The 14330-nt window shown below is 41.4% G+C and overlaps 1 protein-coding gene across 2 annotated transcripts; it reads left to right on the top strand.

Moving 5' to 3' along the window:
- The first annotated feature begins 522 nt into the window (after positions 1 to 522).
- CCDC77 (coiled-coil domain containing 77) lies at positions 523 to 11571 on the top strand. 2 transcript variants are annotated; one of them, XM_079302993.1, is made up of 11 exons: positions 523 to 777; positions 1941 to 2154; positions 3279 to 3421; positions 4920 to 5016; positions 6286 to 6343; positions 6838 to 6935; positions 7818 to 7966; positions 8263 to 8503; positions 9366 to 9491; positions 9578 to 9730; positions 11184 to 11571. In XM_079302993.1, exons 1-11 carry the CDS (start codon positions 734 to 736, stop codon positions 11328 to 11330), a joined length of 1470 nt encoding a protein of 489 aa, XP_079159119.1. In that variant the 5' UTR covers positions 523 to 733; the 3' UTR covers positions 11331 to 11571. The 2 variants fall into 2 exon arrangements, with proteins under 2 accessions (XP_079159119.1, XP_079159120.1); XM_079302994.1 differs by having other exon boundaries at positions 552 to 777; positions 6841 to 6935.
- The last annotated feature ends 2759 nt before the right edge of the window (positions 11572 to 14330 follow it).

Here is a 14330-nt window from a genome sequence, read left to right as displayed (position 1 = left end):
TAAGGGGGGAAAAAAGAACCATTACTGAGCAGATTGGTTTTTCGCTAGAACACTTAATGAATTAGGAAATCGTTTGGTGCAAAAATGGCAACACTGCTACGAGGTAAAGCTGGGAACACATGAGAAGAATGAGGAAGCTAAAAGGTATCGGGATGACCTAAAGAACATGACCTAAAAAACACATTCCGTTCAGCCAGAATTGTGGCTGCTTCCGAATGCCAGCTCATCTTCAGAGGAAAAGGGGGTTTTACAGGACTGGTGTCGATAAAGTTGCTTTGATTTCGCCCAGAGCCTGAATCGCTGCCCTCACAGAGGATCAATGTGAGGCCTCACGCTCCTCCCTATGCCCGGCCGCAGCCGCGCGCACGCGCACAGGCCACTCGGGCAGCCCCAGGACTACAACTCCCAGACGCACCCGCGCGGAGCCGCCGCCGCCCGTGCCGCGAGCGCTGATTGGCGCAGGCGGTCGGTTCCGCATGAAAGCCTGTGTGTGATTGGAGGAGGCGGCGGGGGCGGGGCGTCGCGCCGTTTAAGTCGCGGCGGGCCCGGTGGGGCGGTTGTTTGGCCGTTGGGGCAGTGAGGCGGAGGAGGCGGCGGGACCCCGCTCCCGGGACCTCTATCCCGGGGCTTTTTCAGCGGGGCTCCCGCCGGCCGCCCTCCTCCGCCCGCCTGTCTGCGTGCCCGAAGCCGCTCTCCCCCGCCCGTAGGCAGCCTGGCGCTCCGCAGGGGCGCCATGGGCTCGGAGGGCCGCGTTGCGGGGCTCCCGCGCAGCACAAGGTAGTGAGAGCGGGGTTGCTCCTGCCGGGACACCGCGGCTCCCGGAGCCATTTCCTTATTCCCTGCTAGGCTGGTTTGCCCTAAGGCACCTCTTGGGCTGCTCCTGTGTGTCCTTGTTCTTCATTTTTTCGTTTCTGCTGCTCGTCGCTTCAGCAGTAAAGCGCTCGCCTTGTGCCTGGGTTGCCTCCTTCATTCCAGTGTTATTTCTCTAAGGGTGTTGTTTAAGGCGTTTCTGGTCCTGCAGCAAGTTCCTGCGTGCGTTAGCTACACTCTTGTGTATTTAATGCTTCCCTACAGCGCCCAGAGTTTTCATGGATGTGCACTGGGGTTCTGATCCAAGCAGCTTTGGTGGGTGGCTCCATAAAGGTTACCATTTCCTCAGTGTAACTTGCCAAATCACTTTCTTATCAAATTTCTTGATTCTTCAGGCCCAGATTATGAACTATATTTTAACCAAACAGCTCTTTAGTCAAGAGGCGTCTTAGCTTCAATTATTTGTAGTATCATTTACAAATAAAAATTTGTCCTATCAATATAAATAATGAAAATAATTATTTCTAAGTCTTGAGTTTTGTTTAAACTCTGCAGCTCTGTTTGCAAGTTTGGTGCTTATTTGAACAGATTATATGTTTGAATGCACTAAATATTCTTTAGTGGTAAAAGAGTCTGTAATTATACTTATCCTTGATTTGATTTCTGTAACATAGACTTGCTTTCCATGTAGCACTTAAGATTTAAGAACTTGGCAGCTTCTGTTTCAGCATTGAGGGTGGACAAACCATGTGGGTAAGAACATCAAGTACATCAGAAAGGAATGCACATGAATTCTTAGACCTACACCTGAAATTATAATGGCTAGTGCATCAGCTAGCCTGAATTACCATCTTTATTTGGTAGTCTGTCTTTAGAAACTGTTTTTCTCTTAATGACTGTCACAGATTGTTTTCCTGTTTATTTCACAGCGGCAGCTGCTTCTAAGTGAACAGCAATGGACTTTTTATCCCCTGAATTCTCTCCTGTTCTTTTTCTCCTCTTTTCATGGTCCTCCTCCCCAAATAATGTATGTGGCTTTGCTTCCATAACATCTTTTATCTTTTCCATGGGTTGGGCCCTTAATTTTCCTGTCTGAAGCTTGCATGTCATCAGAGACTGTTTCTGTCCAGGCTGTCAACCCCCCACGCCTCATCCAGATCTGAGTCCCGGTTTCCAAGTCAGGAGGACTTCACTCCTCTCCCATCAGTCAGCGAGCGCTTGACTCATCTCAACCCCTCCCAGGAGCTCCTGGACTATTACCGAAAAAAGGTTGCTGCCTTTGATGAGGAACATGAGGAGCTGGTGAAAAGGCTGGAGAAATACAAGCAAGCCTATGATGAGCAGGTTAGGAAATGAGTTTTTGAACTACTTTCACAAGCTTAGTATTTTTATTCATTTGAAAACTCAGCACAGAAGTCTTGGGATTTACCAGTAACGTGGTGCTAAGTAGATTTTGGGGGTTGATTTTAAAATCTGGCTGGCTGTCCTCTTTCAAATCTAACACAAACATGCCTGTAGGATATTCTAAAGTCATTACAGCTTGAATCACAGTGGGAGTTTTACTTCTTTCATATTATGGCCTGAATTTAGATGATAATCCCCCATGTTGTCAAGCTTCTTTCCCTTGCTTCTTGTGAAGTAATGCTCTTTTGTCCAAATTTAACAGGCTTTGACTTATGGATATAATTTGTGTTTACTGCAGTGGCATTCATAAGCTTGGTCATAACCTGTTAAGCAGAAACCTAAAAATTTTGCCTTTTAAGAGGAAGAAATCTTAGAGAATAGCTGCAAGATATACAGTGCACTGATATGGGCTATAGCATCTATCTGCCTAGCAGTCATCTTTGTAATTGTGGATGGTTCTTTGGGAATAAAATAGTAATTTCTGAGGTGCCTCCTCAAGCACTGGCCATACTTAGAGCAGCCTGAAAGTCCTTAGGAAAGAATTTACTGTACATCTTATTGTCCTGTGGGAAAAAGGAGCAGGTTTCAAAATAATGCTTTTTTTCATACAGTAATGGTTGGTAGCTTCCTATACCAGGTAGAAAAAATGAAGCCTAGTAACTAGCTGGATTTCTTACTGCTAAATCATACAGATATTTTAATGTTTGTTCTTCAGTGATATGTTTCAGAAGTAAATGCTGTTACAGAGGCTTTGCTAGGTTTTTGTTGATGTCAGACTCCCCATACTTGCTCTCACCATCAGCATGGAAATGCAACCACTGGAAAATGGAGACCTAAGCTGAGGCCTTATTTCACCATTGCATAGTGACAGTGATTCTCAGGGCTCTGAGACATTTTTAAATAATTTTTCCAATACTGCCCTCATCTGGTCAAATATTACAGGAGAATGAAATCATTCTTGAGCTGGCTGTTCTATGCCAGTTCCAGACTGAAAGCACAAGCAGTTTGAAGTATGTAAGTGTTGTCCAGTGCTCTGTTTCAAGTACCTCATTGTCTCCACTCAGCACCAGTTGCAGTGGGAAGTCCACCACTTAGAAGAGGAGATTGCAGAGCTGCAGAAGGCTTTGAGTGATATGCAGGTGTACCTGTTCCAGGAGAGGGAGCAAGTGCTTCGCCTGTACGCAGAGAATGATCGCCTGAAGCTCAGGTGAGCTGCCCTGTGTGGGGGCTGAGGCACTGCCAGCAGCAATTCGTGGTGCACTCTGTTCTCAGCCAGACCTGGAGTCCTCAGAGCAGCAGTTGTTCCACACTTCCTATGAAAACATGCCAGTGGAGGTGCAGTGCAATACATTTCCACTTATTATTCCTCCTATTCTGCTATTAGAAGGAGGAGTAGAAGTTGAACATTGGTTCTGGTTTGAATTGTGTGTTAGCAGTTTGAATACAACTATCTATGATGGGTTGACCTTGGCTGGATGTCAGGTGCCCACCCAAGACTCTCTATCACTCACCTCCTCTGCTGGACAGAGGAAAGACAATATAGGATAAGTGTCATGGGTCAAGATAAGGACACAAAGATTATTCACCACAGATTATTACCATCACCAGCAAAGCTGACTTGGCTGGGGGAAATTATTAATAATTAAATCACCAGAAGGCTGGAGCCTCTGTCTTACAAAGACAAACTGAGAAAGTGAAGGCTGTTCAGCCTGGAGAAGAAAAGGCTCCAGGGAGCCTTTATAGCACTTAGAGAGGCAACAAGAGAGCTGGAGAGAGGCTGTTACAGCAGCATGTGGTGAGAGGATGAGGGGCATGGCTTTAACTGAAAAAGGATGGGTTTAGATTAGATGTTGGCGGGAAATTGTTCACTGTGGGGATGGTGAGGCACTGGAACAGGTTGCTGAGAGAAGCTGTGGATGCCCCATCCCTGGAAGTGTTCAAGGCCAGCTTGGGTGGGTCTCTGAAAAGCCTGGTCTAGTGTAAAGTTCCCTGCCTGTGGCAAGGGGATCAAAACTAGATGATCTCTAAGGTTCCTTCCAACCCAAATCATTCAATGAAATCAGAGTAGGGAAATGAGAAATAAACCCAGATCTTAAAATACTTTCCCCTAACACCTCTCTTCTCCCAGCTCAACTTCACTCATGAATTTTCTTCCTCCTCTTCCTCCTCCCAATGATCACAGAGGGGCAGGGAATAGGGGTGGTGGCCAATTCATTACATATTGTCTCTGCTATTTCTCCTCATGCTCTTTCCCTGCTCCAGCATAAATTTTTCCATTAAGGATTTAAGAACTTAAGTCAAAACATGTGTTGGTATGCTTTGGTACTTCTCAGGAGTGTGATAAAAAGTCTGTTATAGCCCTTAGTGTAGCTTGCTTTAAAAACAATGGACACTTACAATCTGAAAGAATTTTAGGTAGTTCATAGCTCTTAATGCAAATTCTGTCCACAATTTGGTATTGTATCAGCCTACATAGTGTTGTCATACTTGACAAGAGAAATGCTCTTCAATCTCAGCAAAATTGTCGGTGTTCATGTATTGGCAAATCAATAATGTCTTTGGGAGATGACTTTAAAGCAATATTTTCAGGAACTGCAGCAGGTTGGAAAACTGCAAGCATCAACAGGTAAAATAGAAGGATAGTGTGTCACAGAGTTGTGATGTACTTAAAAAAAAAACTGCTGACCACCTCCTTTGTGTTCCAGGGAAATGGAGGACAAAAAAAAGATCCAACAACTCCTGACTGCACTGGGAAGAGATGAAGGAGAAGTTACATATTTTCATAAGGAGCCTCCACATAAGGCAAGTTCCATCTTTCTGTAGATTTCCTCTTTGGATTGTAACATGAGTACCTATATCCCAGAGTCTGACCACACACTGGATCCCACAATTCAAAGGTTGCTAAATGAGCCCAAAAGAAGGAGGGATCTGTAACCACATTGGGTTTTAGTAGAAATGCTGAAAGGTAAGAACAAGCACACTGAAAGTAAATCCTCTTAGCATCAGCCTCCTTTTACCTTCAAAATATCCCTCTAAAATTTCAGGTAGGAGTGTGAAGTCATCTGGCAAATGGTTGTCAAGAAGATGGCAAAAACACCACAAAAAGGGGGAGAAAGTGCAGTAAATGACCAGGCACAGTGTTGGAAGCTCAGCTGTCTTAGAATTCCTGTCTCTTAGAGCTTCAGGAAAGAAGTCTGTGTCCAGGTGGCTGCAGCAGTTTCCTGAGCAGAAGACTGCTGAAGATCCATCCCTCTAGACAACACTGTGTTGCATATTTCAGGAATGATGTTGAATTGTTTAAATGGCAGTGCATATGATGTGATATGTAGTTGAACAAAAAAGCCATGAGTGATTTGGATATACAGTGGCTATGATGGGATACAGGATTTACTTTAGGAATAAGGTGCAGAAAAAGGCTGAAATATGCTGCATTTTTCATAGTTGCTCTGTGCTGCTCAAGCTCTTGAAAAATCTTGCAGAAGCTTTGAAATTCCTGATTTATGGTAGCTCTAAAATTAGGCCTATTATGAAATATCAACCTAAAGATAAGCATTTGGGTTATAACCTGCTCTTTCATGGCCTTGTTTTTTAGGTGGGTTTCAGTGCAATAGTTGGGTTCCAGTTTTTTTATCACTTATCTTTTATCTCAGGCTTGTTCAGTATCTTGAATGAATGTGCTGATGAATGAATCTTCATGTTTCTCTGTCTAGCTGAGACAAGGAGGAGTATAGAAGAAGGAAATAACATAACCTTCCCTATCTCTTTCTCTCTAAAAAAATGCTCTTTTTCCTCCTGGGGGTGCTGACTTTCATTCAAATGAAGCCATCAAAGGCAGAATTACTTTCTACTTTTTCTGGTGAAAAATATATAGGACAGTAATTGCAAAACTCAGCCAAGATGAAGGAAACTTTTCAACATGGGCATTACACTTGTGAATGTTTTCTTTGTCTTGTGGTAGAAGTAAGGTTATGCTGCTGCTTTGGGTATCTCCTTTTAACTTTTTAAGATTTGTTCTTGACCACTGCACCTTTGGGGAAGTAGCTGCTCAGTGCAGTTGTCTTATTTCTGTAGGTTACTGTTCTGCCAAGGCCAGCAGAGACCCATGAACGAGATGATGTTTTCAGCACAGGTACCACACCAAGCTGAGTAACAGCAGCTCAGCTCTTGCTTTTTTTGTGTCTGTCTCCCACATGCCAAAATAATTCCTGTCTGTGAATGCTTTGGTAAATCTCCATTAAGTTCCCTAAATAATTGTCTCATCAAATTGACTGAAATTAGCCAACAAGCTCAAAACTCATTCAAGCCTTGATGTTTGTGCAGCTGTGGCATCTGCCTGCTTGTCACTTATTTTAAGAAAATAGAATGTCAGGTTTTCTTTCTACATATGCTGTATAAATTAGCAGGGTGCCTGAATGCTGCAATATGATAGAGGGAATAAAGGTATGTGATCAAAGTTCTAGAATTCTTTTCTTTAGCTAACCCTCCTAGAAGGTCCTTGTGACTGTAGCAGTGGCAACCTTTTTGCTGTTCATGTAGGCCCACCAGAACACAAATATGCCATGCTTGGAAAGGTACTGCAAGTACATTGGAAAACCCTTTCCTACTTATGTTAAATTTCTTCAGTAGGTACAGAGCAGAGCACTCTAAAACCAACACCAAAAGGAGAGAAACCAGGAAGTTCTGAGAAATATAAAAAAGATGATGAAACACTTCTACTACAGGTAAAAACATTTGCTAACTGATAGACATAATTGCTAGCTTGCAGAAAATGATAAAAAATATGCTATCTGCTTAGATAAGCTGTAGCTGTACCAGTTGCATAAATCCTTGCTTCTTACTATGGATTCACACTTTGTCAGTTTACTTAGCTGTTTCTTTGCTGAATGTAAATCTAGGAACTGATTCTGTAAGTTTTATGTAAGCAGATGTTCCAGTAATGTCAACTGAAATATGTTTTCCTTAAGTGTAGAATGTGTAGTTGGTGTTATTTCCCATAATGTGATAGGAGATATGAATTTACATTAAACCAACTGAAGATGTGCAGGGTGGGTGTTTTGTGGAAGCATGACCAAAACAATGTGTATGAGACAGGGTTAGGCAGCCCCCATAAGGTGCACTGATAGAATGAAATGTTCCCTTTTCTAGACTTCCATAAAAGTTTAGGTACATGTAGCATGACAGAATGAAAGAGAAAATGTGCAGAATCACAAACTGGGCAAGATAGCAGAAGCTGTATGTAAAGTATGAGGAAGGATCAATCATGAAAAGCAAATAATGGACAAACGTGTTCAGCAGATATTGATGGTGGTTGTTTTTATTATTAATATTATTTGTTCAACCAAAGGTATAGAAGTGCCTGTCCATATTCCACAGGATTTTTTTAGATGTGTGCAGTTAAAATCTTAGCAATATAAAGATCTTAACAATCTAATGTTGCTCCTTATGGTATGCCTTTCTTGCCTGCAGCACGATTTTTTAAAAAAATGTTTTAGTTGTTTGAAATACTTAGCATTAAAACAAAAGCCAAAGATTGAGAAATGGGAACTGCCAAAGACAGGAGCAGAGGTGTGAGGTCTTGTCCTGTACTGTCTCTGCTGATGCAGGTGAAGGCCCTGCAAGCTCAGATAGAAGAGCAGACACGGTTGGCCAAGGAGCAGGTGGAGGCGCTGCTCGAGGACAGGCGCATTCAGATGGAGGAAGCCGAGTTCCGGCATCGGAGGGACCAGGACAAGATCAAATCTATATCAGAAAAGTGAGTGTGAGAGCATGACTGTGGTGTAGTCATGAGATGAGAGGGAGCAATAGATATGTTGTGGCCTTGAATGTGTTGCTTCCTGCAGCAGCCATCTGGTAGTGTGTGTGGAAGATGAGTGGAATAATCTGCTTATTAAAAATCCTCTCTCATATTGGAAGAGCATTTCTTTCATTAGATGAGAAGAGTTCACATTTAGACCACCTGTCTTCTGTGCTTCAACTTGCAGTGATGACTGATGAAATTAAGGTAGGCACCAGGAAAGAAGTTAACTCCACTGAGATCTCTTTTTGCAGGCTCCATAAGACCCAAAGCCTCTTATATGAGAGTACCCGGGACTTTCTCCATCTCAAGTTTAGTGCCAGAGCCAATGAGAAAGCATGGATGGCAGAGAAGGACAGTCTGTTGAGGAAACTTGGCAAAGACCTGGATCATCTTGCTTTCAGCACAGAGTCAGGAAAAAAGAAGCAGAAGGAGCTGAAGATGATGCTTCAAGAAAACAATGGTGCTTCAAAACTCCCTAGCAAAGAAATAAAGGTAAGATATTTTTTTGTCTTTGGTAGAGGCTCTTTTAACAGTTTTTGACTAGAAAATTGCAAGCACCTTGGCTTTGCCACAACAGACAGTCACTAGCAGTAGTTTCACAGTTGTGCTGGATTGCCTTAAGTTACATTGTTGTTGGCACGAATCTAAATTAAAAAATCTCTCCTGCTTCAAAATCAGCATCACTTTTGACTTTCAGAGAGAATGTATGATTAGGATTTATGATAGGGTGTTGCTGTCACTTTCTTTCATGCCCAGAAAAAAATCCCTAATTCTGTAAGCCATGTAATAAGCGGGGCCAACAGTTTGTAACCTGCTGATTGCATGTGGCTCCCTGTTCATATAAGTGCTCTGAGCTCATGGTCTTAGAATGCTGTGTCTGGATCTTCTTTGCTGCTGTCAGGGGACAATGAGTCCTTTCAAGTTATGTCTTCCAGCTCTTCTTAGCAGTCTGAATTTTTTTCCTCTTCCACTACACTTGCAATGAGAAGTTGGGAGGTTGGAATGAGGAATTGGAAAGTAAACAGGCAATAGGGAATTGTTTCCATCTGCCCCTGAATGCAGATGCCTCTGAAATGCAGTACTGGGCAGGCAGCTATGAAAAGGGAGTTAGAACATTAGTTGGGTGTTGTTTTTAATGATGAGCAGTCATACAAAACTGGTAACTTAATTCAAAGGTTTTGGTAATGGCACTCATGTTAGAATATTGTCCTCACATTCTTATGAGCTCTCATTCCAGTTGTTATTTTTTATTTTCCTTTCATATTGGCAGTGTTATCACACTTGCTTGTCCAGAGCAGGGGAAGTTTTGTAAACACAGCCTGGAGTTATTCTTTCTGTTCCTCCTATGTCCTAGGTACTGCAAGACAAGCTAATGCAGGAGAAACACTTGTCCCACATGTACAGAGAGCAGTGTGTCTGCCTGGAAGGGGAGGTGGCTAGGATCCGTGAGGAGAGAGATGTTGGCAAAGAGCTCTTTAAGGTAATTAGTCTGTAATCACCTCCTGGCTGGTGTGATGATCTTCCAGCTCTTATTTTGTACAGCCCATTGAGATTTCCTCTCCATAGGAACGCTCAGAAAAGATGGAGAAGCGCCTTAAAATGATGACTCAGCGATGTGAAGCCTTGGAAAAACGTCGCAATATGGAAGTAGAGGGCTTCAAGAATGACATTAAACAGCTTCAGCAGAAACTGAAAGGTGTAGAGAAGCATATTTATAAGGTAACAGCTAAGCTTTTCTCAGGTAGACTTGTGAGCTTATCCTATAGAGATGTATTTTGAGTATTTAATGTAGTGTTCCCCTAGGGTTAAGGAAATAATTCCTTTTCTAAGTGCTCCTTTAAATATCAGTATCTGACTAACCATGCCTCCTCTGTGTTTTACAGAAAAGATTTGTCTTTGTTTGTCAATTAGGCATTAAGGTTGCCAGGAGCTGTCCTGCCTATACATTAGCTGTATATTTTTGTTTCCACTCTCAAAAGTTCTTATGTGATACCTGTAGCTTAGTTAACTGTCTAAAAATTGCAAGGCAGTAGTTTGATTCAGAAATTTTTCCTGCAAAGAAAATGGTTGATTTTCTTTGTGAGAGCCATAGTGTTTGATTCTGTTCCAGTAAGAGGTAGATCAAAAGTGTGAGCTACTGATGAGTTCTTTTTGCAGACTAATGCATTTACTTTGATTAAAGGCTTCCATTTTTCTTTTTTTTTTTTTTTTTTGGCCTGTGGGTTTTTCAACTTAATTCTTTAAGCACTAACAGCAGTATATGAAAGGGGGAAAAAAGTGGGCATGATGCCTTTACTGTAGACTTAGATGTTTTCTTTCTGTGGATATGCCTTTCATTGTATTCCTAATTTTTTAACACTGTTAACCACAAGAGGGCAGGGGAACAAAGTACTTTCAAGAAGTCTCCAGAGTGATCATTCAATTCTTCTTGTCACTTGAGGTCAAAATGACTAGAGATGACTAGTCTTGCTGATTTTGCATATTAAAGTTTTGCTCTGAGAACTTCATGATGACACAATGAGAAACCATAATGGGTCAAGAAAATAGAGAGATTTTAGAGCAGCTTCCAATGCTGTGGCCTTGAAAGTGTTCAGGGTGACAGGAAATGTCAGCTCTGGCCAGCTTGCCATCAGGAATTCTGATTATCCAGCAGCCATTGTTGGACTCAGCACAGGCCATGAGGCACTGCCTGAGACAAGGAGTTGGACTTGAACTGCTTTGAATCCTGCAGTTTGGAGGGCAGCAGGTCAGCCACAGCAGTTAGAGCACCTCTAGTTGCAACAGCAAAAGATAAAGTGTTATCTCCTGAGGTACTTAGAACTAGACATGAGTTACTTGATAAATACTTTAACTTGCCCCTTTTTGAGTGTCTCTAAATATATGGGAACTAGAAAGGAGTCAATATGTTTATATTTTATTAAGATTTCTTCCTTGCCAGTGCTATAATACAACAATATAATGTTATGAAAGCTTTGTTCTTTAATTTTGATTTTGGAACATCTTTCTATTTGTGCATTATCCTAGTGGTATTAACTTAGCATCCTCTTTGCTGGCTGCAAAGAATCTACTTTAGAGTTATCTCCCTCATATACTTTCCATAATACCCCCTAAATTGTGTGCCATACAGCTTTCTTCTTTTTTTATCTGTTTGTCTTTTTATTTTTGTTTTTAGGTGGCTTTGAATTTAGGACCAGACCAGGATCTTGCAATTCTCCGGGAGGTCCGCCAAGGAAACAAACTAACACGCAAAATTCAAGGAGAACTGAAAGACTTAAAAGCAAAAATCTTCATCTTGGAGGATGAACTACGGCACTGCTGAAGCTGAGTTGTTAGCTGGCATCCTGATTTTAGGACTAGGACATTGCTAGACTTGAGTAGTCATATGCAAGAAGAGCTCCTGCTTGTTTGTTTCCTGGCATCCATTGGCAGAAGGTTGAGCAAATCTGCAGTTCATGTCATAAGTGTGCATGAGGCATTCCTAATGTACCAGATTATATTGCTGTTGGAGCTGAGAGATGGCACCTGATAAAACTGACTTTAAAAGCACATGATGACTGATACATCAGGAGTGTGTGTATGACCATTTTCATTTTTGTGGTAGGCAACAGTGCACACTGTCCTTTGCCTTTATTTGGTGCATATTATAAATCACATATATGGTTATAATGAAGTTATTAATCATAGAAGGATCTAGTTGAAGATCTGAATTTTGGCTGACATTTTTCTATGCGAGAAGCAGCTTTTAAAATAGTTTGCATGATTGCTGTTTTGGTGCTTATCACCTCAGGATGTAGCTGGTAATTCTCATATAGAAAATATGCACTAAAATGTCTTACATTTGACCTCTTGACAGGATAGCTATTTTGAAATTGCTCCCATTTGCTTGGTTTTAACTTAATTGGAACAAATCTAACTAAATTAATATGGTGGGAAAAGATAATCCATTATAGAACTATTTTGCAAGAATGTGCAACATTTACATGAGTTCTGGATGCTTGGTGGGAAGGGAGGTGCTATACAACTGAAATTCCTCTTCTTGTCACCTTCCTTACAGTTGTTTTAACACACAGAGCAAGTTCATAATAAAGGGGATCTAGTATCTTCCTTAACCACCATATTATCTATCTTTGTAGCTCTGAACAAGATCATGGTTATGTGCAGAGAAATCATGGCTAGTTTTTGCTACAGCAGTTGTTGCTACCAAAGTATAACAAACTGGGGTGGAAGAGCAGGTTTCCAGTTGCTACATGAGAGCTGTAACTGTAGCTACATAATGATTCTCCAGCTGTATGATGATTGTCTTCATACCAGACATCACAATTCTAGAAAACAGATGAAATCATGACAAGGGTTACAACATGGCTTCAGGTGAGTTTGTAATTGTAATTGCAGGTATTCATGCTTTTACTGTAGCATCAGCAAATCTTCTCCACCTTGCAGCCTGGGAGCAGATCTGTAGAGAAGGAATTTCAATGCCTCTGTTTCCTGCTTTACCTTTCTTTACCTTGTTTCTGAAGTATACACTATATAGGCTACTAACACTTCCTTTCTCTTTGAGAAGAAGTTAGTGTGTAAAAGCAGGCAATTTCTTTTGAATGTGGAAGTGGCCCTGCAGATCCTCATTTAGTGTTTCATAGGTAGGTATGGAAAAGATGGATGTTTATGTGCTGTGGAGGATTGGAAAATGAAGAATTGTTTTTATAGTATCAGCTAAAGCCATGCAGGAGGGGAAATGCCATTAACACATCCATACTCACTTGAGTTGTGACAAGCTTTCTGTCCCTTATGGTCCTGTGCTGTGGCTTTTACTCTGTATATGCTCTTGAGGGCAGTTGATCACAGACTTGTGAGTGGGTGACAGTCTGGCCCTGGGTGCTCTACTACACTGCAGCCTGCAAGGGGCTGTTTTAAAGGATGTTGCACTGATCAGTTGAGCTGAAAATCCTGAACTGTTCAGGAACTGGTTCATGAACAGCTCAGGTGCTGATGCTGTGTGGACAGTTGAGGAAGGGTATTTAATGCTATCCATCATTTACTCTCATTCTCTCCTAGCTGGCTGGTATTTTTCTTAGAGAAATCAAGTAATTAAAGTGAGTTAGTATGTGAAATAACATAAATCTGGCTTGAGGAGAAGATATCAATCCTATCACAGGGCCTAAGAGGCTACCTCTGAGAATTGCTACATAATGAAGCCTTAGCCACTCATTCAGCAGGATCCATCTACTTAAATTCAGCTGGTAACAGCCTAGCAAAAAGATCTCTTGAACCTATAGAATCCTGTTTATTTTCAGCTGTTCCAAGCAGAAGAACTGCTTGTGAAATGACATTTTCCTCACTTGAAAGCATGAAGTGTATCTGGGTCAAGACTTCAAGCTTTGACATTGAGATTTGGAAGACTGGGAGGAAGTATTAGGGGAAGAAGGATGTAAATGTTTAATTTCCTGTCTTACTTACCACTATTCTTTAGACTTCAGAAAGACTGAGCAGAATGAAATGACAACATTCCTAATATATCTGCTAGTGTATCAAAATCAAAGTACAATTTGAACATGATTCTTAATATGTCACTAGGCTATGATCACATCCTATGTGAAGGGGGCAGGAGGGAAATTACAGTATTGTTACTCTGTAAATCCATTTTATTTGGAACCTTGACTATTTTTCCAAGTGCAGGAAGTGCAAAGTATTGTACATGCTCTTTGTCTGACATCACGTGATCATGTGAAATGTTGCCAAAACAAATGGGGACCTTCATGCCAAGAACTGCTTTGAAAGAGCCAAGTGCTTCCTACCACTGACAACTACCCTTTAACATGTCAACAAAGCATTACTGGGGTTTTCAAAAAGGTTTCCTGGGAGAAGTTCCACTACATGACTTACTCCATTTCTTTCTTCTACAATTTTCAAGTAGAAATGAAAAAATAGCCTTTACTTCAAAGATTGATTAGCTTTTTTTGCTGACTGGAGTTAGTAATGTATGACTGGTAATGTATGACTTTGCATCATTTCAATACATCTGATGCCAGGTTATGAGTGTAGGAGCACAGAATCTGAAATATTTGCAAAATATCTGCTTCTAAGATTAGAGAGACTATGCTACAGGATTAAAGGTTAGAACTGGACAAATGTTCTTATTGTGAGCCAAGATAATAAAATATCTCTTGCATAAGTAGGAGAATAATGAGGACTGGGGAAACCTTGTTGTGTAGCTTCTTTTAAGTAAGGAAGGAGTGCCTGCTTTTCAGATGGAATGTTGAAATATTGGTTAAGGCATAGAACCACAGATGATTCAGAGGAAGGGAAAAGGTTGTGCAAGAAC

This window comes from Erithacus rubecula (assembly GCF_903797595.1).
Source record: "Erithacus rubecula genome assembly, chromosome: 4".
In the NCBI taxonomy this organism is placed as follows: Eukaryota; Metazoa; Chordata; class Aves; order Passeriformes; family Muscicapidae; genus Erithacus; species Erithacus rubecula.
The sequence above is the reverse complement of the archived record's forward strand: the minus strand, read 5'-3'. Positions and strand labels throughout refer to the sequence as shown.

Excerpts from the sequence above, each read along its gene's own strand:
- CCDC77 (XM_079302993.1), top strand. The coding sequence starts at position 734 with ATGGGCTCGGAGGGCCGCGTTGCGGGGCTCCCGCGCAGCACAAG. Across the intron at positions 6,936-7,817 it reads ATGAAACACTTCTACTACAG|GTGAAGGCCCTGCAAGCTCA; the intron begins GTAAAAACATTT and ends CTGCTGATGCAG. Across the intron at positions 8,504-9,365 it reads TCCCTAGCAAAGAAATAAAG|GTACTGCAAGACAAGCTAAT; the intron begins GTAAGATATTTT and ends CCTATGTCCTAG.